The following is a 27,637-nucleotide window of genomic DNA, read 5'->3' on the forward strand; positions in this document are numbered from 1 at the left end:
GTATGTCAGAAACCTTTCTTTTAAGATTGTTTATTGGTGGGCTATTTATGTAAATTGCCACCCCACAAATAATAATAACAAACGTTAATCTGCCATCATAATAGTGGGGCTCTCTAAAGACACCTCAAGAGAAAATTCATTTTATTAGAAAAAATAGTAAAAATAGTAAAAATAAATGGAGAGCAAAATTCATGTTACTTGGTCATAGAGAAACTCACAGTGGGTTCACAGCTTATCTTATCACCTGCCATCTAACTATTATCAATAAAAGCGTTAACATCCACTTCCACATTAAGGCCATAAGGAGTATAACAACGTACCCTATGTATCCAAGTCATTTCTAACTTGGATAATTCTCTTACCAGAGAGCTTCCCCTCCAATGAGCACTGTATTTATCTATTCCCAAGAACAACGTGTTAGCTGGGTTGCGATTATGATGAATAGCATAATGTTTTGACACTGAGTGAAATCTGAACCCGTTTCTTATATTGGTTAGATGTTCACCCAAACGCACCTGCATGGTGCGTTTGGTCCTACCTATATATTGGAACCCACAGGGACATTGTAAGAGATACACCACCCCCGTGGAACTACATGTGATGAACGGTTCGATTATGTGTTCCCTAGATGTACTTGTAGAAATGAAAGATTCAGTTTTCCTCTGTTTATTTTTGTTTAGTGCGCAAATTTGGCATTTGCGACACTGATGATATCCTGACATGTTCTGGAAAAAAGATATCTTTTTAGTGGGCGGATCTACAGCATTCGGAGCAATTCTATCTCGGAGCGAGGGTGCTCCCCTAAACACCACCTGAGGTTTAGCCGGTAAAAAAGTTTTAATGATCCTATCATTCCCCAACAGATGCCAATGTTTGCAAAGCAATTTTTTAATGAGGTAATGTTGAGTTGAAAATGTGGTAATGAAAGGTATAACCGGTCTCTCCCTCTTTTTCTTATTGTTGTTTGGGCCTACAGTTAGCAAGATAGAACGATCGATCTCTCCTATTTGGTGCATTATCTGATTCAACGACTCAACCTCATAGCCCTTCTCTATTAATCTGTTTTTAATTATATCTGCCTGCAGCTTATAATCAACGAGGTCAGTACAGTTTCGCCTCATTCTCAAAAATTGACTCTTTGGGACCGAGTCCAACCATACCTCATGATGGCAACTCCCTTTGGGTATAAACGCATTCCTATCAGTCTTCTTGAAAAAAGAGACTGTCTTAAGTGTATCACCACTCTTCCAAATAGTTAAATCCAAAAAGTTAATTCTCTCTTGATTAGCCTCATATGTGAACTTAATACCTCTCTCATTATTGTTTAAGTTAATAAAAAATTCTTCCAATTCCAAAACTGTCCCATCCCATAGGAGGAGGACGTCATCTATATATCTAGCCCAAAAGGACAGATGAGGACTCTTGTCCTTATAGACGACGTCCTCCTCCCACTTGGCCAAAAACAAATTGGCGAGGCTGGGGGCATATTTTGCCCCCATAGCTACATCGCGAATTTGTCGGTAGTATTCTTGTTCAAACCAAAAATAATTATGATTGGCCGCGTAATCCAAAAGATCCATAATGAATGCTCGTTGCACCTTAGATGTAGTGGAGAAACCCTCCAAAAAATATTTTACCGCAGAGATTCCCATGGCATGCGGAATTATAGTGTACAAGGAAGACACGTCTGCTGTTACTAGGAAGGTGGAGACACCCACTTTTAATTCTGACAGTAAATTAATTACATGTCTGGTGTCCTTGATGTATGATGGCATACATTGAACCATGGGTTGAAGAAAGAAGTCTATGTACTTGCCCACCCGGGCCGTGACGGAGTCAATACCACTCACGATCGGACGGCCCGGGGGGCAAGTAAGACTCTTGTGGATCTTGGGAAGGAAAAGAGGATACACCCTCCATGCAGTCCTGACTCAGAGGAAGCGTTTTTGATTTGGCGATATCTGGTCTCTGAGATGGGATCAGTGTAGCTGGTAAGCGGCAGTAGTGTTGGTGGTGGAAGTCCTCTTTTTTCCTGCAAACTCTGATGACACTTTTCCTATATCGGTGTGGTGTGTTTAAAACACGTTGGAGATTACAAGCAAAACGTTTTTTTGTTGATGGGATGATGGACTAATATTTGAACATTAGTATATGCATTTCCCTGTCTGCACTTTGTTAATATTTTTTGATTTCATGCTTTATTTATTCACTCATTTGCTTCACATAGCATTTATCGGATCAGTATAGCGCAGCTTATTTGGGAATAATTATTTGAATTGTGGGTATCTCACAGTTAAAGCTGCTGCTGCGTTTATAATTCACAATTTTTTTTTTTTTTTTTTGTTTCATTACTTCACATTAAGTTTACATAGGAACAGCGCTGTATTTTTTAGGTTTTTATTCTGTTTTGATATTGATACACGAATATAGCAGCAGTTCAACACTATCACAGTGATATTAGCTAAACACTTTGAGAGTATGGATATTTTTGAGTATAGAGCATCCAAAAAGGTGAACATAGAGGGTGTTTTTGAACAATTTAAAGAGGATGAGGGGGATCTGAGTGGACTTTTTATGCGATTAAAAAATCTTACAGTCTCAGAGGTACACACACAGTGGGATATCGCCTTCTTGGAAACTTATATTAAAAAAAGTATGGTCCCTCGAAGTTTACGCTGGGAGGTGTGCCCCCAAAAAGGTGAAACTGAATTGGAGGAATGGTTTCGATATTTTAATGAGGCAGGAGTCAATTTCCTCCAATTCTTGGTATCTAGAAAAACTAGTCAAATAGTACGTCTAGATGGGGAGATTAAAGTTTTGAAAGATAAATTATTGCCACATAAGGACAAAGAAGAATATAAGGATAGGAGCACAGCTTTGCTCAAAACGTTAGATAAAGAAGAAAGAGAACAAAAGATAAAAAAAAGGAAAAAGTTCAATAGGGATTTTGAGGATTACCAGTCTAATAGTGTGTTTGCATGGCAAAAGAAATTGAGAGAGGAACAAATATTATGTTCAGACTCACAAATGGAAGTGGGGACCCAGGGAGGAGGCACCTCTGAACAGGAGCCCTCTCAAATACAACATATGCCCGTAGCAGGTCAAGGTCAGAAAACTCCAAAGAAATCTGTTAGTAAACTTAATAAGAAAGAGAGAAGGGTGTCGTATTCATCTCCCCAAAAAAATTCTAACACTGGGAGAATGGGACAACAATATCGTAATCCTGGAGGGAATTATCCACCCCCATATAGGCAGACAGGATATTATGATAGGGAATATCGTCAGCCCTTTAACCCAGAACAATCTCATTATGGTAGAGATCCTTATGGAAACATAGGAAGAATAGAAAGACCATATAACCATTTCATATCTAATGAGAGACCTTTCAATTATGGTGCACCACCTAATCATTATGGTGGCCAACGACCTTACCATGACAATTGGAGAGGGGAGGATTTTGAGTATGGGGTGGAGACCCGGAATCGTTTCTTCCCCTTACATGATAGGGAAGGTCCGAATAATCAAAGTACACAAAATTACACTCAAAAAGGAAGGGATTATGGCGACTCAAGAGTGGATCCCCCTAGGTCGGGAGCAAATAGTCAAACTCAGCAGAATTGGGGTTTTCCCAAGGCAAATCAAGGTGTAAAAAGGGCAATAGAAAACAAAGAGGAACCAGAGGGGGGAGGAGAGCACAATCAAAAAAAATCAAAGAAATAAATGGGGACGGTATTTTTAACCTAAGCTCTCAAACTCTCACTATGGCTGAAACAGCCCTTCTCAATAAAGGCTTAAAATATGCACCTCCTAAGAAATTAAATAAGTTTCAAACGTACATGGACATACATAAGTATGTCCGTACTATCAATATAAAGAGACACTTTACGCTTACTCCAACTACTCAATATGAAAGTACGCAACAGGAATACATACATACAGGTCTCTCTAATGCATCCACTTTTAATCCCCCTGGTGTATTGGCCCCATCGGTTAGGGTCTTTAGGGATGTTCTCCTACGTGATTTGGAGTCCATTAAAATTAAAAACATCAAAATGGAAAAAAACTTAGAAGAGGGTTTAGACTCATTATGCCAGAACAAAAATCTGGTAATACGCCCAGCGGATAAGGGGGGGGGAATAGTGGTTTTGGACCGCAAAGATTACCTGGCAGAGATGCATAAGATAGTGGATGATAAAGACACCTATATGATCCTCCCGGGTAATCCGGTCATTCAATATAAAAAAACGTTGCAATTATTGGTGGATAAGGGTTCTCGTTTGAGTATATTAAATGAAAAAGAAAAAATCTTTTTGATCCCTAAAGCACCACGAACCCCAGTTTTGTATTATCTTCCCAGGATCCACAAGAGTCTTACCGTATATACTCGAGTATAGGCCGACCCGAATATAAGCCGAGGCCCCCAATTTACCCCCAAAAAACTGGAAAAAATGATTGACTCGTGTATAAGCCGAGGGTGAGACATGCCTGTCCATCCCTGTGTGTCCGTCCATCCCTGTGGGTCCATCCATCCCTGTGTGTGTGTCCATGCATCCGTGTGTGTGTGTGTGTGTGTCCATGCATCCGTGTGTGTGTGTGTGTGTGTGTGTGTCCATGCATCCGTGTGTGTGTGTGTGTGTGTGTCCGTGCATCCGTGTGTGTGTGTGTGTGTGTGTGTGTGTGTCCGTGCAGCCTACCTGTGTCCAGCCTGCCTGCGTCCCGTCCAGCCTGCGTCCCGGCCCGGCCCGTCCCGTCCCGAGCCGAGCCTCCGTCCTTCAGCTCTTCGTCGGCGGCCATTCTAGGATTCAAAAGCCGCGCCTCCGTCGGTGATAGGCGGAACACTCAATTTCCCACTGACTGCTGTTCCGCCTATCGGATGTCCGTGATAGGCGGAACACTCAATTTCCCAGCAGCCTGTGTTCCGCCTATCACGGGCATCGTCTCATCCTCGTCCGTAGTACGAGGATGAGACGATGCCCGTGATAGGCGGAACACAGGCTGCTGGGAAATTCAGTGTTCCGCCTATCACAGGCGAAGGCGGAGCCGGAGGCGCGGCTTTTGAATTCTAGAATGGCCGCTGTCTGTCTGCTCGACACGCTGATCGAGCGGGCAGACAGCGATGACTCGAGTATAAGCCGAGGGGGGCACTTTCAGCCTCAAAAAAGAGGCTGAAAATCTCGGCTTATACTCGAGTATATACGGTACTTGCCCCCCGGGCCGTCCGATCGTGAGTGGTATTGACTCCGTCACGGCCCGGGTGGGCAAGTACATAGACTTCTTTCTTCAACCCTTGGTTCAATGTATGCCATCATACATCAAGGACACCAGACATGTAATTAATTTACTGTCAGAATTAAAAGTGGGTGTCTCCACCTTCCTAGTAACAGCAGACGTGTCTTCCTTGTACACTATAATTCCGCATGCCATGGGAATCTCTGCGGTAAAATATTTTTTGGAGGGTTTCTCCACTACATCTAAGGTGCAACGAGCATTCATTATGGATCTTTTGGATTACGCGGCCAATCATAATTATTTTTGGTTTGAACAAGAATACTACCGACAAATTCGCGGTGTAGCTATGGGGGCAAAATATGCCCCCAGCCTTGCCAATTTGTTTTTGGCCAAGTGGGAGGAGGACGTCGTCTATAAGGACAAGAGTCCTCATCTGTCCTTTTGGGCTAGATATATAGATGACGTCCTCCTCCTATGGGATGGGACAGTTTTGGAATTGGAAGAATTTTTTATTAACTTAAACAATAATGAGAGAGGTATTAAGTTCACATATGAGGCTAATCAAGAGAGAATTAACTTTTTGGATTTAACTATTTGGAAGAGTGGTGATACACTTAAGACAGTCTCTTTTTTCAAGAAGACTGATAGGAATGCGTTTATACCCAAAGGGAGTTGCCATCATGAGGTATGGTTGGACTCGGTCCCAAAGAGTCAATTTTTGAGAATGAGGCGAAACTGTACTGACCTCGTTGATTATAAGCTGCAGGCAGATATAATTAAAAACAGATTACCGTATATACTCGAGTATAGGCCGACCCGAATATAAGCCGAGGCCCCCAATTTACCCCCAAAAAAACTGGCAAACTTATTGACTCGTGTATAAGCCGAGGGTGAGACATGCCTGTCCATCCCTGTGTGTGTCCGTCCATCCCTGTGTGTGTCCGTCCATCCCTGTGTGTCCGTCCATCCCTGTGTGTCCGTCCATCCATCCCTGTGTGTGTGTGTGTCCATCCATCCATCCATCCCTGTGTGTGTGTGTCTCCATCCATCCATCCATCCATCCCTGTGTGTGTGTGTCTCCATCCATCCATCCCTGTGTGTGTGTGTCTCCATCCATCCCTGTGTGTGTGTATCCATCCATCCGTGTGTGTGTGTGTCTCCATCCGTGTGTGTGTGTGTGTGTGTGTGTGTGTGTCCAGCCTACCTGTGTCCCGAGCCTCCGTCCCGAGCCTCCGTCCCGTGCCTTGCCTCCTTGCCTCCGTCCCGTGCCATGCCTTGCCGCCGTGCCTTGCCTCCGTCCCGTGCCGTGCCTTGCCTTGCCTCCGTCCCGTGCCCTCTTCGTCGGCGCCTCGGCGGCCATTGTAAAATTCAAAAGCTGCGCCGCCGCCTTCGCCTGTGATAGGCGGAACACTGAATTTCCCAGCAGCCTGTGTTCCGCCTATCACTGACATCGTATCATCCTCGTCCGTAGTACGAGGATGATACGATGTCCGTGATAGGCGGAACACAGGCTGCTGGGAAATTCAGTGTTCCGCCTATCACAGGCGAAGGCGGAGCCGGAGGCGCGGCTTTTGAATTATAGAATGGCCGCTGTCTGTCTGCTCGACACGCTGATCGAGCGGGCAGACAGCGATGACTCGAGTATAAGCCGAGGGGGGCACTTTCAGCCTCAAAAAAGAGGCTGAAATTCTCGGCTTATACTCGAGTATATACGGTAATAGAGAAGGGCTATGAGGTTGAGTCGTTGAATCAGATAATGCACCAAATAGGAGAGATCGATCGTTCTATCTTGCTAACTGTAGGCCCAAACAACAATAAGAAAAAGAGGGAGAGACCGGTTATACCTTTCATTACCACATTTTCAACTCAACATTACCTCATTAAAAAATTGCTTTGCAAACATTGGCATCTGTTGGGGAATGATAGGATCATTAAAACTTTTTTACCGGCTAAACCTCAGGTGGTGTTTAGGGGAGCACCCTCGCTCCGAGATAGAATTGCTCCGAATGCTGTAGATCCGCCCACTAAAAAGATATCTTTTTTCCAGAACATGTCAGGATATCATCAGTGTCGCAAATGCCAAATTTGCGCACTAAACAAAAATAAACAGAGGAAAACTGAATCTTTCATTTCTACAAGTACATCTAGGGAACACATAATCGAACCGTTCATCACATGTAGTTCCACGGGGGTGGTGTATCTCTTACAATGTCCCTGTGGGTTCCAATATATAGGTAGGACCAAACGCACCATGTAGGTGCGTTTGGGTGAACATCTAACCAATATAAGAAACGGGTTCAGATTTCACTCAGTGTCAAAACATTATGCTATTCATCATAATCGCAACCCAGCTAACACGTTGTTCTTGGGAATAGATAAATACAGTGCTCATTGGAGGGGAAGCTCTCTGGTAAGAGAATTATCCAAGTTAGAAATGACTTGGATACATAGGGTACGTTGTTATACTCCTTATGGCCTTAATGTGGAAGTGGATGTTAACGCTTTTATTGATAATAGTTAGATGGCAGGTGATAAGATAAGCTGTGAACCCACTGTGAGTTTCTCTATGACCAAGTAACATGAATTTTGCTCTCCATTTATTTTTACTATTTTTACTATTTTTTCTAATAAAATGAATTTTCTCTTGAGGTGTCTTTAGAGAGCCCCACTATTATGATGGCAGATTAACGTTTGTTATTATTATTTGTGGGGTGGCAATTTACATAAATAGCCCACCAATAAACAATCTTAAAAGAAAGGTTTCTGACATACCATATATGATCCATTTGAATTAAATGGGGTCCTTATATATTTTCTATATTTTTTATAGGTTCCCCTCAGAAATGTGTAGAATAGTGGCTGGTAATCCTATAGGTAGAAATAATAATGTAAGGGAATTAAACCTTTTTTTCCCTTATTTTATAAAAATTTTTTATATTTTTTAGATATATATTTTTGTCTTTTAAAATAATTTTCATTTTATTTTTTAGATAATTTATATATTGTCTTTTTTGTCTCAAATTAATTAATTATTTTCCCTTGCTCCGATATGCCTATTGATTTGAATGTGCTGGCCGCAAGGTCAATGCATATCCTGGCGTTCGGTTTGATATAAAGTAATTTTTGCCCAGATCTAATATGGTTACTTTTAGTTTTAATATGGCCGATGTTGTTTACAATATAGCTGATCACATGTGGCGGAAGTGATCTCATTACAGCTGATCACATGTGGCGGAAGTGATCTCATTACAGCTGATCACATGTGGCGGAAGTGATCTCATTACAGCTGATCACATGTGGCGGAAGTGATCTCATTACAGCTGATCACATGGGGCGGAAGTGATCTCATTACAGCTGATCACATGGGGCAGAAGTGATCTCATTACAGCTGATCACATGTGGCGGAAGTGATCTCATTTCCGCCCACATTATAGGGAATCTTGCCCTTAACTGACATGGTCAATGGAAGCTCAGAGCGGGGCGGAGTTAATTGTACACAGTGCTATTTAATGCGGTGAGTCAGTACGCCGCCTGTGCCCCTGGAAGACGTTACCTATAACGAAACGGCGTAGGGAGGAGCGACGTACTGACGTCACCGCGATCTACGCTGGACCCGGAAGCGACGGGCAGCGTTACTAAGCCGGCCGGCGAATTTGTTTGTTTTACAAAGCAAAGTTTTTTCTACTTGATGTAAGTGCAATCTTTTTTATTATATTAAATTTCGTGACTATATCACACTATGGCGATTCCTTTCGTTATTATATGTGCTGGGCAATGAGCGGTGTGGCCGCATGATTTTTCTAACCATTGGAATAAGCGGTGTGGCCGTAGGATTCTTCTAACCATTTGAACCAAGCGCTTAAAGAGGATACACCCTCCATGCAGTCCTGACTCAGAGGAAGCGTTTTTGATTTGGCGATATCTGGTCTCTGAGATGGGATCAGTGTAGCTGGTAAGCGGCAGTAGTGTTGGTGGTGGAAGTCCTCTTTTTTCCTGCAAACTCTGATGACACTTTTCCTATATCGGTGTGGTGTGTTTAAAACACGTTGGAGATTACAAGCAAAACGTTTTTTGTTGATGGGATGATGGACTAATATTTGAACATTAGTATATGCATTTCCCTGTCTGCACTTTGTTAATATTTTTTGATTTCATGCTTTATTTATTCACTCATTTGCTTCACATAGCATTTATCGGATCAGTATAGCGCAGCTTATTTGGGAATAATTATTTGAATTGTGGGTATCTCACGGTTAAAGCTGCTGCTGCGTTTATAATTCACAATTTTTTTTTTTTTTTTTTGTTTCATTACTTCACATTAAGTTTACATAGGAACAGCGCTGTATTTTTTAGGTTTTTATACAACACACATATAACACATATCACACACACACACACACACATATCACACATAACACACACACACACACACACACACACACACACACACACACACACACACACACACACACACACACACACATACACATACACATACACATACACATACACATACACATACACATACACATACACATACACATACACATACACATATATATATATATATATATATATATACACACACAAACATGCACACATATAACACGCACACAACAAACACATGCACACAAACATATATACAGTGCCTTGCGAAAGTATTCGGCCCCCTTGAACTTTTCAACCTTTTGCCACATTTCAGGCTTCAAACATAAAGATATAACATTTTAATTTTTTGTGAAGAATCACCAACAAGTGGGACACAATTGTGAAGTGGAACAAAATCTATTGGATTTTTGAAACTTTTTTAACTAATAAAAAAATGAAAACTGGGGCGTGCAAAATTATTCGGCCCCCTTGCATTAATACTTTGTAGAGCCACCTTTTGCTGCGATTACAGCTGCAAGTTGCTTGGGGTATGTCTCTATCAGTTTTGCACATCGAGAGACTGAAATTCTTGCCCATTCTTCCTTGCAAAACAGCTCGAGCTCAGTGAGGTTGGATGGAGAGCGTTTGTGAACAGCAGTTTTCAGCTCTTTCCACAGATTCTCAATTGGATTCAGGTCTGGACTTTGACTTGGCCATTCTAACACCTGGATACGTTTATTTGTGAACCATTCCTTTGTAGATTTTGCTGTATGTTTGGGATCATTGTCTTGTTGGAAGATAAATCTCCGTCCCAGTTTCAGGTCTTTTGCAGACTCCAACAGGTTTTCATCCAGAATGGTCCTGTATTTGGCTGCATCCATCTTCCCCTCAATTTTAACCATCTGCCCTGTCCCTGCTGAAGAAAAGCAGGCCCAAACTATGATGCTGCCACCACCATGTTTGACAGTGGGGATGGTGTGTTGAGGGTGATGAGCTGTGTTGCTTTTACGCCAAACATATAGTTTTGCATTGTGGGCAAAAAGTTTGATTTTGGTTTCATCTGACCAGAGCACCTTCTTCCACATGTTTGGTGTGTCTCCATGGTGGCTTGTGGCAAACTTTAGACAAGACTTTTTATGGATATCTTTGAGAAATGGCTTTCTTCTTGCCACTCTTCCATAAAGGCCAGATTTGTGCAGTGTACGACTGATTGTTGTCCTATGGACAAACTCTCCCACCTCAGCTGTAGTTCTCTACAGTTCAACCAGAGTGATCATGGGCCTCTTGGCTGCATCTCTAATCAGTCTTCTCCTTGTCTGAGCTGAAAGTTTAGAGGGACGGCCAGGTCTTGGTAGATTTGTAGTGGTCTGATACTCCCATTTCAAAATGATCGCTTGCACAGTGCTCCTTGGGATGTTTAAAGCTTGGGAAATCTTTTTGTATCCAAATCCGGCTTTAAACTTCTCCAACAGTATTACGGACCTGCCTGGTGTGTTCCTTGGTCTTCATGATGCTCTCTGCGCTTTCAACAGAACCCTGAGACTATCACAGAGCAGGTGCATTTATACAGAGACTTGATTACACACAGGTGGATTCTATTTATCACCATCAGTCATTTAGGACAACATTGGATCATTCAGAGATTCTCGCTGAACTTCTGGAGTGAGTTTGCTGCACTGAAAGTAAAGGGGCCGAATAATTTTGCACGCACCACTTTTCAGTTTTTTATTTGCTAAAAAAGTTAAAATTATCCAAAAGATTTCGTTCCACTTCACAATTGTGTCCCACTTGTTGGTGATTCTTCACAAAAAATTAAAATTTTATATCTTTATGTTTGAAGCCTGAAATGTGGCAAAAGGTTGAAAAGTTCAAGGGGGCCGAATACTTTCGCAAGGGACTGTATATAGACAGTCTTTTTTTAAAATTGGCAGCTGCAGCTCTACATTAATCTCCATGCTGGGTACTGCACTCTAGGCGGAGGCAGAGAGCACAGCACACACTGCTAGACGCCTCTCATTTGCTTTCACTTTCACAGTAAACATCGTGCCCAGCTCCTGCACAGCCGATTTACACATCGGCTGAGGAGACATATGCAGCCACCGCTGTGGAGAAAGGGGGACTTTAGAGCGAGACCCCACAGGCTGACTGCAGCATGGGTGAGGAGGAAGGGGAGGAGGAGAGCTAAAGATATGACACCCCCGTGATGGGCGGCACGGGGGGCGGGGCCAAGCCCTGCAGGCCCCGCCCCATTTCGGCACCAGTATCGGCGGAAATTCTCTTTCGGCTTTTTGCTGAAAGGGCCATTTTCGGCCGATATGTTTCGGCGGCTGAAATTTCGGTGCATCCTTATAAGCAATACATTCCTCTACAAGTTGTTCATTAAATTCCAAATATTGAAATAAAGCATAAAATCCTTTTGTGACTTCCAAGACATTATGTAGCACTCAGAGCAAGGGTCATTGTCGGCTGACACAGGGGCGTCCGACTCTGAAGCCGCCCCATACAGCACGGCTTGCAAAACGACATCTGTATAGAAGTCAATGCAAGCCGCTCCAAAGTCGCCCCTAAGTAGTACGGGAACTCTTTTGTCTTGAGCCGCTCCTATTAGAACGGTTCCATTGCAATGCACAGAGCGTGACTTGTCAGGTGGACCTACACTGATCTGGTCACTGCCAGTCTCTTCCCCACATCTTCAACTGTCCCTTATTCCCTCCGCGCTTTGACAGTCCACTCAGCTATAACTGGTGGCGCTTCACAGGCCGGACAACGATTTGCTCATTGCTATTCACACGTAGCATATGCACCTTCCAGGACCTGAAAGACACGTATGACATTCCTGAATCTGAAAAAATCCATTATATTCAATTTTGACATTTTATGGAATCTTTAACTTGGAACCATGACTGGTTTACGTCCTCCACAGCTTTTAAAATTAGGTGTCGTTCTTGTCCAATAACTCAAGGCCTATTTTCCTCACTATACACCTCATTTTTGAATACTTCCATTGTTCAGCCTCCTTCTTGTGCACACTAGGAGCAGGACCTTGGCATTGTGCAATCTTCTGAGGACTGAACCAAAATTTGGGAGGTGTAATTCCACTGCTCACATAACGTTGTGGCATTGGTATCACACTCCTATGAGATTTGCAAAATACCTTCCCACATATCCCGCTCCATGCTTTCAGGAGTGCTCATACCTAAGCAATATGAGACACATATGGTGGACGTGCCTCAAAGTTAAATGCCTGTGGGTCAGAGTCTATGCCATGGTCAATATGATTTTGCACTCCAATCAGGGCAAAGACCCCTGGGAAGTTTTACTACTTAAACCTATGTTAGGAATAACAAAATGGGAATGTGTGCAAGCGCCCCATTTTTTTTGTGGCCACGAAACCGACAACCTTGACAACATAGAAATTGTCGCTCCTTTTGTTTGAGGAGGTGAAAAGACAGGTGCATGTTCGGTTAGTGATGAAAAACTTAGGGCGATACTCATAGGCACACAAAACAAATTGTAAACGTATTTGGCAATCATGTTTGGATCAGTTCCCATTGATGCAATCACCTTCACTTACTTTTTGGAAATGTAGGAAACTGCATCTGATTTGCCATACCAGTCATCGTCTCCCTGAGGGTTTCCCGTCCCCTCCACCATCCCCTCCATTTGTTCGATTGTGTTACCAATGTCTGTATGTATGTTGCATGTATGCATGCCCCAACAGATGGTCTGATCACCTGGATACATGCAGCAGCACTCCATGCTTTTTGGACTTTTTCATTGTCCTCTTTTCAATAAGGGGTTCTGCAGTGGGGGTCTTGCCCCCTTTTTTACTTTGCTCTGCCTCCTGGCCACCCATTTACCCTCCGCTCCCGGTGGAACCTTTGCTGTGTTTTTTTTTTCAGCATTAGAGATTTAGATGTCATCTCCTAACTTGTACTGAATTTATTTCCACACTGACATGGTTTTCCATAGATGCACATACAAACCAATTTTGGTCTGATTCCTGATGAAGTGGGCATTGTCCTGCAAAATGCATAGAGATTACAGTGTCTGCAAATAAACAATTAGACCTTAACCACTTTCTGACCGGCGCACGCCGATGTACGTTGGCAGAATGGCACGGGCAGGCATACTGGCGTACTGGTATGTCCAGTTTTAAATGCTACCGGCATCGCACTCGCGTGCCGGTCTGGACCCCCGTGAGTCTGGTGGCGGGTCCCGCGGACTCGATCACCGTGGGCATACCCGTGATCGTCTCACGGGGCGGCTGAACGAGGAAATGCTGTTGTAAACAGCATCTCCCCGTTCTGCCTAGCAACAAGTGACGCTGATCTCTGCTCCATGTGATTGGAGCAGAGATCAGTGTTCACTAAAACAAGGCCCAGCCCCCCACAGTTAGTAACACACCCCTAGGAACACTTAACCCCTACACTGCCACCCACTGGTTAACCCCTTCACTGCCAGTGTCATTTACACAGGAATCACTGCATTTGTATAGCAGTGATTGCTGTGTAAATGAAAATGTGTCAAAAATGTCCGCTGTGTCCGCCATAATGTCGCAGTCACAATAAAAATCGCTGATTGCCACCATTACTAGTAAGAAAAAAATATTAATAAAAATGCCATAAAACTATCCCCTATGTTATAAACGCTATAACTTTTGCGCAAACAATAATCGCTTATTGCAATTTTTTTTTTTACCAAAAATATGTAGAAGAATACGTATTGTTCTAAACTGAGGGAAAAAAATGTTTTTTTTATATGTTTTTGGGGGATATTTATTATAACAAAAAGTAAAAAATAATGCGTTTTTTTTCAAAATTGTCGCTCTATTTTTGTTTATAGCGCAAAAAAAAAAAATGCAGGGGTAATCAAATACCCCCAAAAGAAAGCTCTATTTGTGAGAAAAAAGGACAACAATTTTGTGAGCCACGTCGCACGACCGTGCAATTGTCAGTTAAAGCGACGCAGTGCCGAATCGCAAAAAGTGGTCTGGTCTTTGACCAGCAAAATGGTCCGGTCTGAAAGTGGTTAATATAATGCCAGCAACCCAATTTAAATTCCCATAGAGGTTATACACTCATTCCTTTTTGGGGTTTTTTTGGTTTCCAGGTGTCAATTTCCAAACCAAGACTTAGCATTGGCTTTTGTCACAAGCCCCAGACTCCCAATTCCACCAAGGCTTCCTAGATGTCCTCTTCACAATGACATTTGCGGCAGTCTGGATCCAAAACATCCCAAGCATCTGAGTTATATCTATCATATCGTCTGGTCTTAAGCCAGCAAAATGGTCTGGAAGTGGTTAATTATGTTGGCATCTTCAACATATATTGGTGTAACTGTAAATTTAAATAAATTTTGTATTTTTATACATTTTAGAAAATAGGTGCGCTAATCAATAAATTCACAGTGCAAAAATTAGGACATAAAAATCCACTCATACAAATATAAGTAATATTTGATAAAAAAATTATATATAGTAACTGACCAAATCTAAAAATATATAAAAAATAATATATATGATTCAGTTCAGTCCAAAAAATATGTAAATAAGCGTCCAACTGGAAGACCCTTATGAAAAAGGGAATTAGGTGAATCAAATAAAAACTTCAGTGTTCCTCAAAACACAAATAACATAGAACGTGAATATCCCATCTCAACATAGATTCACTTCTTTCCAGACGGTGAAGGTATCAAGCACTGGATAATCCAATGAGCTCCAACAGACTGTGCTATGGCAGTAGATCAAATTCATCAATAGACCCAGAAACCTCTGTGTTGATGGAAGAGCTGATATCAAATCTGAAAGATCAAGGCAACCATAAATCGGCAAAAAAATGAACACAAAACAGAGCGATGGTTTGCACCAGCCTGTTCACGTGGATAGATGTCTCACAATGGGCTCCACCCGATGCGTTTCCTTGTAATAGGCTTCAGCTGGGAAAGGAGTCTCCAGGTTTCTGGGCCTATAGATGAATTGGATCTGCTGCCATAGCCCAGCCTGTTGGCGCTCGTTGGGATTGTTATCCAGTGCATGATGCCTTCAATGTCTGCCCTTCCATCGATACAGAGGTTCTGAGTCTATTGATGAATTGGATCTGCTGCTACAGCTCAGCCCGTTGGAGCTCGTTGGGATTATTATCCAGCGCTTGATACATTTACTGTCTGGTAGGAAGTGAATGAATCTATGTGGTGATGGGATATTCAAGTTCTAGGTTTGTGTTTTGAAGAACACTGAAGTTTTTATTTGCTTCATCTAATTCCCTTTTTCATAAGGGTCTTCCAGTTGGACACTTATTCACATATTTTTTGGACTGAATTGTATATATTTTTAGGTTTGGTCATTACTATATATCTTTCTTTTATTTTATTTTTAATCAAATATTACACTTATATTTGTACGAGTGGATTTTTATGTCCTTATTTTTGCACTGTGAATTTATTGATTAGCGCACCTATTTTCTAATTGTATGTCTGTGTCGGAGTTCAGACTTTTTTGGGTTTTGCCACGATTTTTGCTATGATTTCAGGGGATGCCTGTGTAACTCGCATCAAAGTCGGACCAAAGTAGTACAGGGACTACTTTGAAGTCATACTAATATGAATGCTAGTCATAGGAAATCATGGGGAATAACTTGTTATACGACTTTGCAGTCTCAAGTCATAGGACAAGTCGTTCAAGTTTGAAAAAGGGGCCTTAAACTTCAGGATTCCTTCTAGATATTAGGAACTAGTCGGTGATTCCCAAACGTGATAATTTTGTCAGCTCTAACATAGTGATCACATGCAGGCAGAGGTTGAATGGACAAAAATGAGCCTGTATATGAACACTGCCATCTCCTGGTCGCCGTGTTCAACTGCAGTGCCATCCATATTAAGACCCATACATCTGAGTGGTTTGGTCCATGTTCACCAAATCTCAGCATTTTTAGGCACCCAGGAAGTACAGGTGCAGCACCCATCCCTGCTGCCAGCAGCCTTTTAAAGTCTGAGGGGCTAAAATATGGGGTGGCTAGACCTAGCAATTCTTGAATTTGAGTTGAGTATGGATTCAAGGACATGTGTCTGGAAAATGGGAATTCTGTGTTTCAGGCATACACCTCCTGAATGCATACATCGCTGAACACATATACTGTAATTCTCTAAACGGGTGTACTGCTTGGTACAGCATTTAGCCACCACATATTTCAGCCTGTCCTATATTTTGACAGACTACTGGCAGCAGGGCTGAATGCTGCATCTGTGCCTTCCAGGCATCTAAAAAGTGTTGATATTTAGGGCCTAAACCGCTTATGTGCATGGATCTGAATAGCATATAACTGTCAGATACAGGAAAAACAATTGATAAATATAAAATTAAACATCTTTGCACATTTAATAGCCTTTACTAAAAACAGCAGGTATTTCATATTTTTAAACGTACTAAATAAAGCCTTTTTTTCCGAAATAAATATTTAAAAAAAATGTAGTGTGAGCAAATGGTTATTTCTAAGTTAAAGCCGAACTCCGGGCAAACAAATATCTCTTGCAGTGGCACTGTAATCTGTAATTGTTTTTGTCTAGGGGAGAGATCTGCTTACCTGATCTTCCGATCCTCCCTACACAAGACTGGTCCCTGCAGCTCCTGTACCCCGGCTCTCTAGCAATCTTGAGTCCTGATGTCATCAAGCCCATAGTAGGCTCCATAGACCTGCTCTTGATGGGAGCACTCCAGGAATAGTCCACTGCTGTATTGTGGGTGGAGCAAAGGATCAGATGAGTATAAGGTTTTCTCTTCTCCCCTAGACAAAACGAGCACATAACCCTTGCAATGTGGACACACCTCCACTGCAAGGGAAAAACTTTTATGACCAGACAATTTTGTACTATTTAGCACTGCGCTATTTTAACTGGTATTTGCATGGTCGTGCAACGCTGTACCCAAACAAAATTTATATCATTCTTTTTACACAAATAGAGCTTTCTTTTGGTGGTATTTGATCACCACTGGATTTTTTGTTATATAAACGAAAAAAGACCAGCATTTTTGCAAAAATAAAAACAATGCTTTTTACTTTCTGCTATAAACCATATCCAATAAAAAAAAATCTAATTGCTTCATAAATTTTGGCTAAAATGTATTCTGGTACGTATCTTTGGTAAAAAAAAAAATCAAAAATATATCACAATAAGTGTGCAATGATTGGTTTGCGTGAAAGTTATAGCATCTACAAACTGATACAGTAGGGAAAATAATTATTTGATCCCCTGCAGATTTTGTAAGTTTAGAAACAAGTCTAGAAACAAGAGAAAAAAACTTGTCGTGCTGAAAATAAAATAGTAGGGGCGCTGAAAAAATTATAAATATAAACGTCAATTACAAATGTGAAAATTAATAATCATAGAACGCCTCAAGTAATAGACAACCTATCACCATGAATTAAAAAACAAATGGTTGCAAAGAAATTAATAATATAGATAATACAATAAAAAATAGTAAAATAAAGTCCCAAATAGATACTAGAAAAAAAAAAATATCCACAGTCCAAGACAGTGATTCATTCAGTGAAAAACTCAGTTTACATCCATATGCCAGAAGGCGGCTGAAATCTTCTACAAAGTTGTGACACGTCCCTTCACCAAAATTTTTTGGACACAGAAAACACCCCAAATGTGAAGATAAAGTTGTCTTCTTACCAGATGCTGTTGACTACTTTATTTAAAAAGATAGTCAAAAAGGCTTATGCAGGTGAATTCCCTGCTCGCATGGAATAAGGTGGACCTCTTATGGAAAAAACCTTCTCCTCATAGATTCAGACAGGTCATAAAAAAAGGAGAGCAAACAAAATCCATAGTGTGACACCGTTTAATGATAAAAGTAAATTAAAAAACATAAGGCCAAATGGCTGCTTACATATGCCGGTGCCCGACCTGGCACTGGGGCTACTCGCTAAAAACAATCGTTTCGTAATGGATGCGTAGTTCCTCGTTGTGTGGGGCGTGCGTTCCACCAAGAAACAGCCGACAACCAAAAACGTCCGGAACTGTACGTGTACGAACGTGACTAGGTACCGCCTCGACGTACGTTTCGTTTGACACGTCATCAGGAAGCGTACCTAGTCACAGAGTCAACGTTCTTTATGGTGTCTCGATCGATCGAAAAGACCAATAGAGAAACACTTAATTTAGTACGCAGCCTCAGTTTCACTCAAGGCTTAATAGAAATCCATTGTTTATAAAACATGACTGGCTTCCATACTTAACAAATAAAAAACAAACAGATAAAAACTAAACATAGTTCACCCTAGATCACAGGGAAGAACTATACATAAAGAAAATTTAATTAAAAATAAAAATGAAAATAATCCTGTCAATTAATTCCTATTAAAAGAAAGGAGAGGGAATTACTTTCTTGTAATTTACAAGATTAACCTCTAGATGTCAGTCTATAGGTGAAAGTATCTGATATCAATCATTAAACAGAGAATGGTTTTTAAACCTGAATATTTAGTTACACTTTTTATAAGATATATTAGTACCATTCCTAAAAAATATTTAGCAATAATCTTATCTATATATGTAAGGAAAAAACAAAACAAAACCCTACATCATAAGATAAAAAAAAATCAAATTAAGAATGGGAAAAGAGAAACTCTAGAGCAAAAAAGGGGATTTCAATCATTGGACAAAAAACAATTTAGATCAAGCTCTATGTTCATTCCTAAAGGCTGCATTGTCTTTAATTTATATATCCATTTTGTTTCATTCTTTGATATTTCCCTTTTCATGTGTGTTCCTCTCCACTGTTTTGAAATCTTATTGATCCCATAGAATTTGCAAAGTGAAGGATCGCTGTCATGATGTGATTTAAAGTGTCTTGACACACTATGATTGGGAAAACCTTTCTTAATATTTGTGAGATGTTCATTAATTCTAATTCTTAACTGTCTAGTAGTTCGACCTACATACTGTATAGAGCATGGGCATTCTAGCACATAGGTTACATGATCCGAATTACATGTGATTAATGGTTTAATTTTATACTCCATCTTAGTGACTTGGGATTGAAACTGAATAACCTTTTTTGATGAGCCTGGTCTTCTGGTTAACTTGCAGGCTTTGCATCTGGTACAATAATGAAAACCGGATCCATCAAGAAAGGTTGAAAGCTTTTTTGGGGGGTCTGGAACATTACGGGCTAATTGATTTCTCAAACCCGGTGCCCTTCTATAAATGAATTTAGGGTTCTGTGGAATTAGATACCAGATCTTTATCTTGCTGTAAAATGGGCCAATACTTTTTAAAAATAGTTTCTACTTGTCTATACTGCCTATTGAACCCTGTCACAAAGGCTGTAGCTCCTTGGTGCTCTGGTTTAGCTTTTGATACCAATAAAGTTTGTCTATCCATCTGTGACACCTGTGTTACAACTTTCTCTAGGGTTTTTTGGGAGTAGCCTTTTTCTAGGAACCTACTAGTTAGAACCTGGGCTTGTAGGTGGAAATCAGACTCCTCCTCGCAGTTCCATTTTAATTGCATATATTGTCCTTTCGGAACTGCTCCTATCCACTGTGGGTGGTGACAACTATGTGTGGGCACATACCCATTTCAATCTGTAGCTTTAAAATAGGTTTTGGTGACAAACTTATTATGCTTTTTAGTAATAGTGAGGTCCAAATAGTTCACTTCCACCTTGCTGTATTCGGCTGTGAACTTCAAGCAGTATTGATTACCATTCATTTTATTCAAAAATTCCTTAAAACTCTCCAAAGTACCTTTCAAAGAAGAATTACATCATCAATATATCTTTTATAGAAAATAAGGGATTTGTTCATGTTTTTATAGATGGTTTTCGGTTTTGATAATTTTTATCATAGGTGTATTTGAAATGCTAGAGACAGAATATCAACCAAAAATCCAGAAAAAACACAAAAAACAAATGTTTTAAATTGAGTTTCGCTTCAGTGAGTAGAATAAATATTTGATCCACAAGCAAAAAATTAGTTAGTACTTGGTGGAGAAACCCTTGTTGGCAAGCACAGAGGTAAGATGTTTCTTGTAGTTGGTGACCAGGTTTGCACACATCTCAGGAGGGATTTTGGTCCACTCTTCTTTATAGATCTTCTCTAAATCCTTAAGGTTTCTTGGCTGTTGCTTGGCAATTAAAATTTTTAGCTCCCTCCATACATTTTCCATAGGATTAAGGTCTGGAGACTGACTAGACCACTCCATGAGCTTAATGTGCTTCTTCTTGAGCCACTCCTTTGTTGACTTGGTGCTATGTTTTGGGTCATTGTCCTGCTGAAAGACCCATCCACAAACCATCTTCATCGTGTTCTGGCTGGGGGAAAAAGATTCTCATCCAAGATTTTACATTACATGGCCCCATCCATTGGACCCTCAATGTGGCAAAGTCGGCCTGTACCTTCAGCAAAGAAACCGCCCCAAAGCATCATGTTTGTACCTCTGTGCTTGACTGTAGGGATGTTTTCTTAAGTAGATAGTCAGCATGTTTCTTCTTCCAAAGATGTTGAGTTAATGCCAAAGCTTAATTTTGGTCTCATCTGACCACAGCACTTTCTCGCAATCTTTCTTCAAATCATTTAGATGTTCATTGGCATGACTGTACATGTGCCTTCTTGAGGAGGGGGACTTGCCATTTTTGGAGGAAAAGAAGTACTGACTATGACCCTAAGAGCACCATCCCTACAGTCAAGCATGGAGGTGGAAACATTACGCTTAGGGGCTGTTTCTCTGCTAAAGGTACAGACCGACTTTGCCACATTGAGGGGCCATGTATTGTAAAATCTACTTCCCTCAGCCAGAACACTGAAGATGGGTCACGGGGCTTTCAGCATGACAATGACCCAGCAAAGGAGTGGCTCAAGAAGAATCGCATTAAGGTCATGAAGTGGCCTAGCCAGTCTCCAGACCTTAATTCTTTAGAAAGTTTATGGAGGTAGCTGAAACTTTGAATTGTCAAGCAACAGCCAAGAAACCTTAGGGATTTAGAGAAGATCTGTAAAGAAGAGTGGAGCAAAATCCCTCCTGAGATGTGTGCAAGTCTGGTAACCAACTACAAGAAAAGTCTTACCTCTGTGCTTGCCAACAAGGGTTTCTCCACCAAGTACCAAGTCCTGTTTTGCTTGGTGATCAAATATTTATTTTACTCACTGAACTGCAACTCAATTTAGAACATTTGTATCATGTTTTTTTTTTCTGAATTTTTGGTTGATATTCTGTCTCTATCATTTAAAATACACTTATGATAAAAATTATAGACCCTTCATTTCTTTGTAAGTGGGCAAACGTACAAAAGCTGCAGGGAAATCATTTTCCCCACTGTACATATATAGATAGATATATTTAAGATCGTTTTTTTCGAGCTGAGACAGATACAACAAACACGAAACAAAGACTTAGACATGACACAGACCTGAAGTGTGCCCTGGTCAGCTAGTCAGGATGCCTAAAAGGGGATAAAAAGAGGACTGGTGGGAAATAAATGTTTATTGAACAAGTTACATCACTGGGCTAACTTAGCGAATGCTTGTGACATTTCGACCTGAGGGTTTGGAACGTACTGAGAAAATCAAGAGGCTTTCCTCCTGCCCAACCTCCTGATGACGTGAGCCAGACCTACCTCTATCAAAGATCTCGGCCGTGGCCAGATTGTCAGTGGAGAAACTACTGTTTGCCCTACCCAGGTGTGACCCCAAACCTGAGCTGCTGCCACTATGGGAAAAAATTCGAACAAGGATAACGCCTGACTAAACCTGCGGATCAGCAAAATTTCTTGAGGCCATGGACCTGTAAACCGGGGGTGGGGGGGAGGGAGGGGAGGCAAAAATGGCTTCAAATTTGGAAGTGGCAGCATTTGTAACTACTCGGAGAAGAGGCAGAAGCTACCGGAATAAACATTGACACACCATTCCAGTCATTGAGGAACCCCCACGTGGCCAGATCAACGATTGATCTAGTCTAAGGACTTGGTCCGGATACTGAGCCTGAAGCAAAAAAGCCAGAAGCCATTATATGAAAGATCGTCCCTAAGGAATGATCCTCGTAGCACAATTAAGCATGCCCAGTAAGGACTGCAACTCCTTTTTGTACCGACCTGCGAACGGGCAAAAATACAGTATGTATAACGGACCTAATGTGAGTCAACTTGTCTAGTGGAAGGCTGGCCAGCATGGAATGAGTGAAGCGAAATGCTTAAAATGGTGATGGATTGTGAAGGACCTTCTACTTTGTGTTCTGCAATGGACATGCTGATATTACCAAAGATTTATTTTAATCTGTACACATCTGTGGGGGATTTATCAGGCCTCTCGATCAAGAGAAAATTGTCCAAAGACAGACCTTCTGACAATGAGCTCTTTGGGACAAAATCCAAGTGAGTGACTGAGCAAATATATTGAATGGCCATGGACTTGCCTTGGATCCGAAGGCAAGCTTGATGGTAAAACAATATAAATCCTTCCACTTAATGCCCTACCACAAGGACGGTTCCATAGGTAATAGCTTGAAGGCATACAAAATATTTCTTTTGGACAGCCACGCACCTGCTCCCATGCAAACAATGCACTGTATAGCTTGATCAACAGATGTGTATTTGAGTGAGAATTCCTCAGGGAATTTAGACTGGGGATGTCAGTAGAATAAGGAGCGGGCAAGTTGCAAATTAGCCAAAGTTTATTGGAAAATGTACCCTTAACAAGTCTAATGGGGCTAATTCTCCAAGAACTAAATGGAGAAAGGTCTGATGATAGAGACCAGTGTGAAACCCAAACGAAAACCATGTTCTAAGAAATGCATGAGTGAGGGAGACTGGAGTGAGGAAAGACAGTTAACCGAACATTGTACTTTCATTCAGCTTAGTCAGGTGGTGTTGAGAAGTTTGAGAGTGCACGTAGACTTGAGGTGAGCGGATGACTGTCAGAGCATAGCGGAGAACGTAAGATGGCGAAACAGTGTCAGAGAAGCTCTATATCAGGGATCTGCAATTAGCGGACCTCCAGCTGTTGCAAAACTACAAGTCCCATCATGCCTCTGCCTTGGGGTGTCATGCTTGTGGCTGTCAGTCTTGCTATACCTCATGGGACTTGTAGTTCTGCAACAGCTGGAGGTCCGCTAATTGCATATCCCTGCTCTATATCAATGTTGCTCCAGTTGGAAAGGACCCTGAACTGCATGAACTTGGCTGCTGCCTCAGCTGCAAAACAACGACGACAGTCACAAAGTGTAGCCCCCACATTGCAACCCAAATCCCCAACAAAATGAAGACACAAATCAAATTCTTCCCTCCTGTTGGGACCAACTGAACAAAGAACATCTCAGTAGATGTTAAAGGCTAGAACAAATTCCTGGGGTGGACAACTTCCTGTTGAGCCTAGGGTCTTTGGACTTGACCACGACTGAAATGTCCCTGCAATCTTAAGACTTGTTATCTTCAAAATCGCTTGCAGCAATGAGGAGTGAGGCCAAGTTCACACCCCTGCCCTTTAGAATATCTTTTGTGATGTTGACTGGGATGAAGTGTGCTGGATAAACTGTGGGGTTGGGATCTGTTGTACCTGCAATCGGAACTGCTGATGCTGGAACTGCTACTACCTCTGGTGTTATGGCTGCAGGATAGGATTCTAAGACCTTCACTCTAGCTTGGTTATCATGGATAGATGTGGATAAGGTGTTGATCATAACTGAGTACCGTGGATATGGACTGTAGAGAAACTGGATCCAAGTTAGGTCTGGCTACTGATGGGGGCGGAAACAACAATTTAAACAGCTCTGCTTTCCGAGCTGTGGCCGGGTCGGGAATTCTTCTACGCTGTAGCAATGCCATAAATTTCAGAATGGTCCAGCTCCTTAGGTTTTGAGCATTGCTGTGCTCCCCAACCCTGGTAGGTGTAGGAGGGGCGGAAGCTGAATTGTTGCTGTGAGAAGCCTGGGATATGATCCAGTTACAAAAAAGGTATGTGTTTAGAGAAAGTTGAGAGTAGGTGTAGTCGGGGGGGGGAAGAAACCGCTGAAAGAATTACGCTATGGGAAATTGAGAAGAATCACTAGGGTGTGGAGCAACCAAGATTTGCTAGGGATGACTGGCAATATTGCACAGATTACTCAGGTGGCCTGGTCTGTGACCTGAACAGACCAACAGCATGAACTAGAGGCCCAGGGCGTTCTGGGCAGGGAATACCCAATGTCTGGTAACAACCTATCATAGGCATGTAATGAATTAGCAACTGTGTGTGTGTGTGTGTGTATATATATATATATATATATATATATATATATATATATGTGTGTGTGTGTGTGTTTGTATATAATATATTTATCTTTCCACATTTCCCAAAAATTGTGTAACTAAAGAAAAAAAAAAGAAAATAAAAATCAAAGGAATAGCTGTGCCTCTTAGAAAATACCTTGGGTGGTTTGGTGGGTGATTCCACTGTCCTGGTGCTCCAAGGTCTCCAAAAATGTGATTCAGAGGTATTCAGGAGATTAGATGCATAATGTATGCCCCTAGAATGCCTGAAAGTGCTCCTTTGATTTAGAAAGTATGCCTATACTGTGTGTGAGATTTAACGCGGCTCCATTGAAACACTTATCATTTTTTAGGTAATGCTGTGTGATTGGGAACACATAACAAAACTTTGCCTGAGGTTTCTCAAACTTGTCTGCAAAATATATACAATTATAAAAGGGTGCTTTTGGCCAATATAGTGAGAGACTGCAGCACTGGAAAAAAAACCTGGATTGGTGGGATGTGGTAAATATGGTATTAAGTGTAAAGTGCACTGTCAAAACTAAGTGTATAAGTATATAGACTTGTATACAAATACCAAATGTTTGATCACCTCTGCGGTTTTTATTTTTACTTTCTGCTATAATACATATCCAGATAAAAATACAAAAAAACTAATTTATTTCATTAGTTTAGGCCGATATATATTCTACATATTTTTGGTAAAACAAAAAAAAATTGCATTAGGCATATATTGATTGGTTTGCGCAAAAGTTATTGGGTCTACAAACTGGTAATGGCGGCGACCTGCGATTTTTAGCGGGACCACAGACAAATCTGACCCCAAATGACACTTTTTGGGGACCAGTGACATCATTACATTCATCGTTGATATCAAAATGCACTGATCAATGTAAAAATGACACTGGCAGGGAAGGGGTTAACACTAGGGGGCGATCAATGGGTTAAGTGTGTTCCCTGGGTGTGTTCTAACTGTAGAGGGGATGGGCTTACTGGAACATGACGGAGATTACTGTTCCCGATCACTGGGAACGGTATATCTGTCATCATCTGATACAATGGGGAATCGCCTTGTTTACATAGGCAGTGCCCCATTCTTCCTCTCCTCACGGCAGTCACGGATCACCGGCAGACATCAAGTCCACGGAACCCACGGGCACGTGCCCGCTATCCTCCTTGCACATACAGGTACGTCGGTTTGTTCAGGAGAGCCGACCTGCCGCAGTATATCTCTGCGTGTGCTGGTCAGCTAGTGGTTGACAAAAAATTTGTGTATAAAAAAAGTTTGTCCATCTGCTAGTTTCAATGAAAAATGTCAATCCAAAACAATACAAGAGTCAAGTTTTAGTGCAAACATATCCAAAAATACTTCATCACCATGTGTGGGTGTGTTTGTCCCCACCAGGGTAATTCGGCAAGTTGTGATCAGTCGCTGGGATTCACATTAGACACCGGCTTGAAGTGATCAAAAATAAGCGCGTAGGAGAGGTAGAAAAAAGCTCATAGAGCATTAACTTTTTAAACAGATCAGTTTAATAAAAAGTTGCACATAAATGCCACACTGCTAGTGCCTTGTCTTTAGGATCAAAGGTGGAAATATATTTAAATTTATACTACAGTATTTAGTTTTTTTTTTTCATAGTCCAGTGTTGTATATAGTATCATTACACAACTATAAATTAATCTAACAGATTTTAATGGGTCATAGCTACCAAATATATTTTGATGTTATTTCAGTAATGTGCACATATGACCCTGAATTTGAAATATAAGAGTTAATATTTTCTATTAATGTAGTGATAACATTCTACAGCTTTCTCCTGAGAATCATGCACGGTGTGTAAAATTACTCCTATGTTTGTTTTAGTTTTCAGTGGAATGTGAATTTTTAAAAGAAGAGTTGAAAACCGAGCAATTGCCTGTTACACATGCCCTTTCATTTGGTATGTACGTGTGATACCTGTTAACACAATTTAGCAATGTTTTGTATAACCAATTATTCTGTAGCAAATAGTTTTTGACCCTAGGTATAGCATAAAGACATAGAGTAAAATATACAATATGTTTAGATATCTTTTTGAAACTAAAGGTGTTTAACCACTTGCTTACTGGGCACTTAAACCCCCCTCAGTCCCAGACCAATTTTCAGCTTTCAGCGCTGATGCACTTTGAATGACAATTGCGCGGTCATACAACGCTGTACCCAAATGAAATTTTTATCATTTTTTTCCCACAAATACAGCTTTCTTTTGGTGGTATTTAGTTACAGCTCGGAGTTTTATTTTTTGCTAAACAAACAAAAAAAGATGCAAAAAAAAAAAAAAATCATGTTTTAATAGTTTGTTATAAAATTTTGCAAACGGGTCATTTTTCTCCTTCATTGAAGTGCGCTGATTAGGCGGCACTGATGGCTGCATTGGTGGGCACTGATGGGCTGCATTGGTGGGCACTGATGGGCTGCATTGGTGGGCACTGATGGGCTGCATTGGTGGGCACTGATAGGCTGCACTGGTGGGCACTGATAGGCATAGTTAAGGCGGCACTAATAGGCACAGATAAGGCGGCACCGATGGGCACAGATAAGGCGGCACTGACGGGCAAAGATGGGCACAGATAAGATGGCATGGATGGGTGGCACGGATAAGTGGCACGGATGGGTGGCACGGATGGGCACTGATAGGTACCACTGATAGATGGGACTGATGGGCACTGATAGGTGGCTCTGATAGGTGGCACTGCTGGGCACTGATGGGCGGCACTGCTGGGCACTGATGGGCGGCACTGCTGGGCACT

General features: G+C 41.4%; 1 protein-coding gene across 2 annotated transcripts in view; it reads left to right on the forward strand.

Annotated features, from left to right (window-relative positions):
- PGAP1 (post-GPI attachment to proteins inositol deacylase 1) overlaps window positions 1-27,637 on the forward strand; it is a 484,659-nt gene that overhangs the window by 268,653 nt on the left and 188,369 nt on the right. For both annotated transcript variants that reach the window (XM_077448710.1, XM_077448711.1), the window contains exon 14: window positions 26,712-26,787. In XM_077448710.1, coding sequence (XP_077304836.1) covers window positions 26,712-26,787 — 76 coding nt within the window. The remainder of the gene's footprint in view (window positions 1-26,711; window positions 26,788-27,637) is intronic.

The sequence above is a fragment of the Lithobates pipiens genome, unplaced genomic scaffold (genome assembly GCF_037356315.1).
Source record: "Lithobates pipiens isolate NorthernLeopardFrog02 unplaced genomic scaffold, aLitPip1_a1.2 Scaffold_22, whole genome shotgun sequence".
Classification (NCBI taxonomy): domain Eukaryota; kingdom Metazoa; phylum Chordata; class Amphibia; order Anura; family Ranidae; genus Lithobates; species Lithobates pipiens.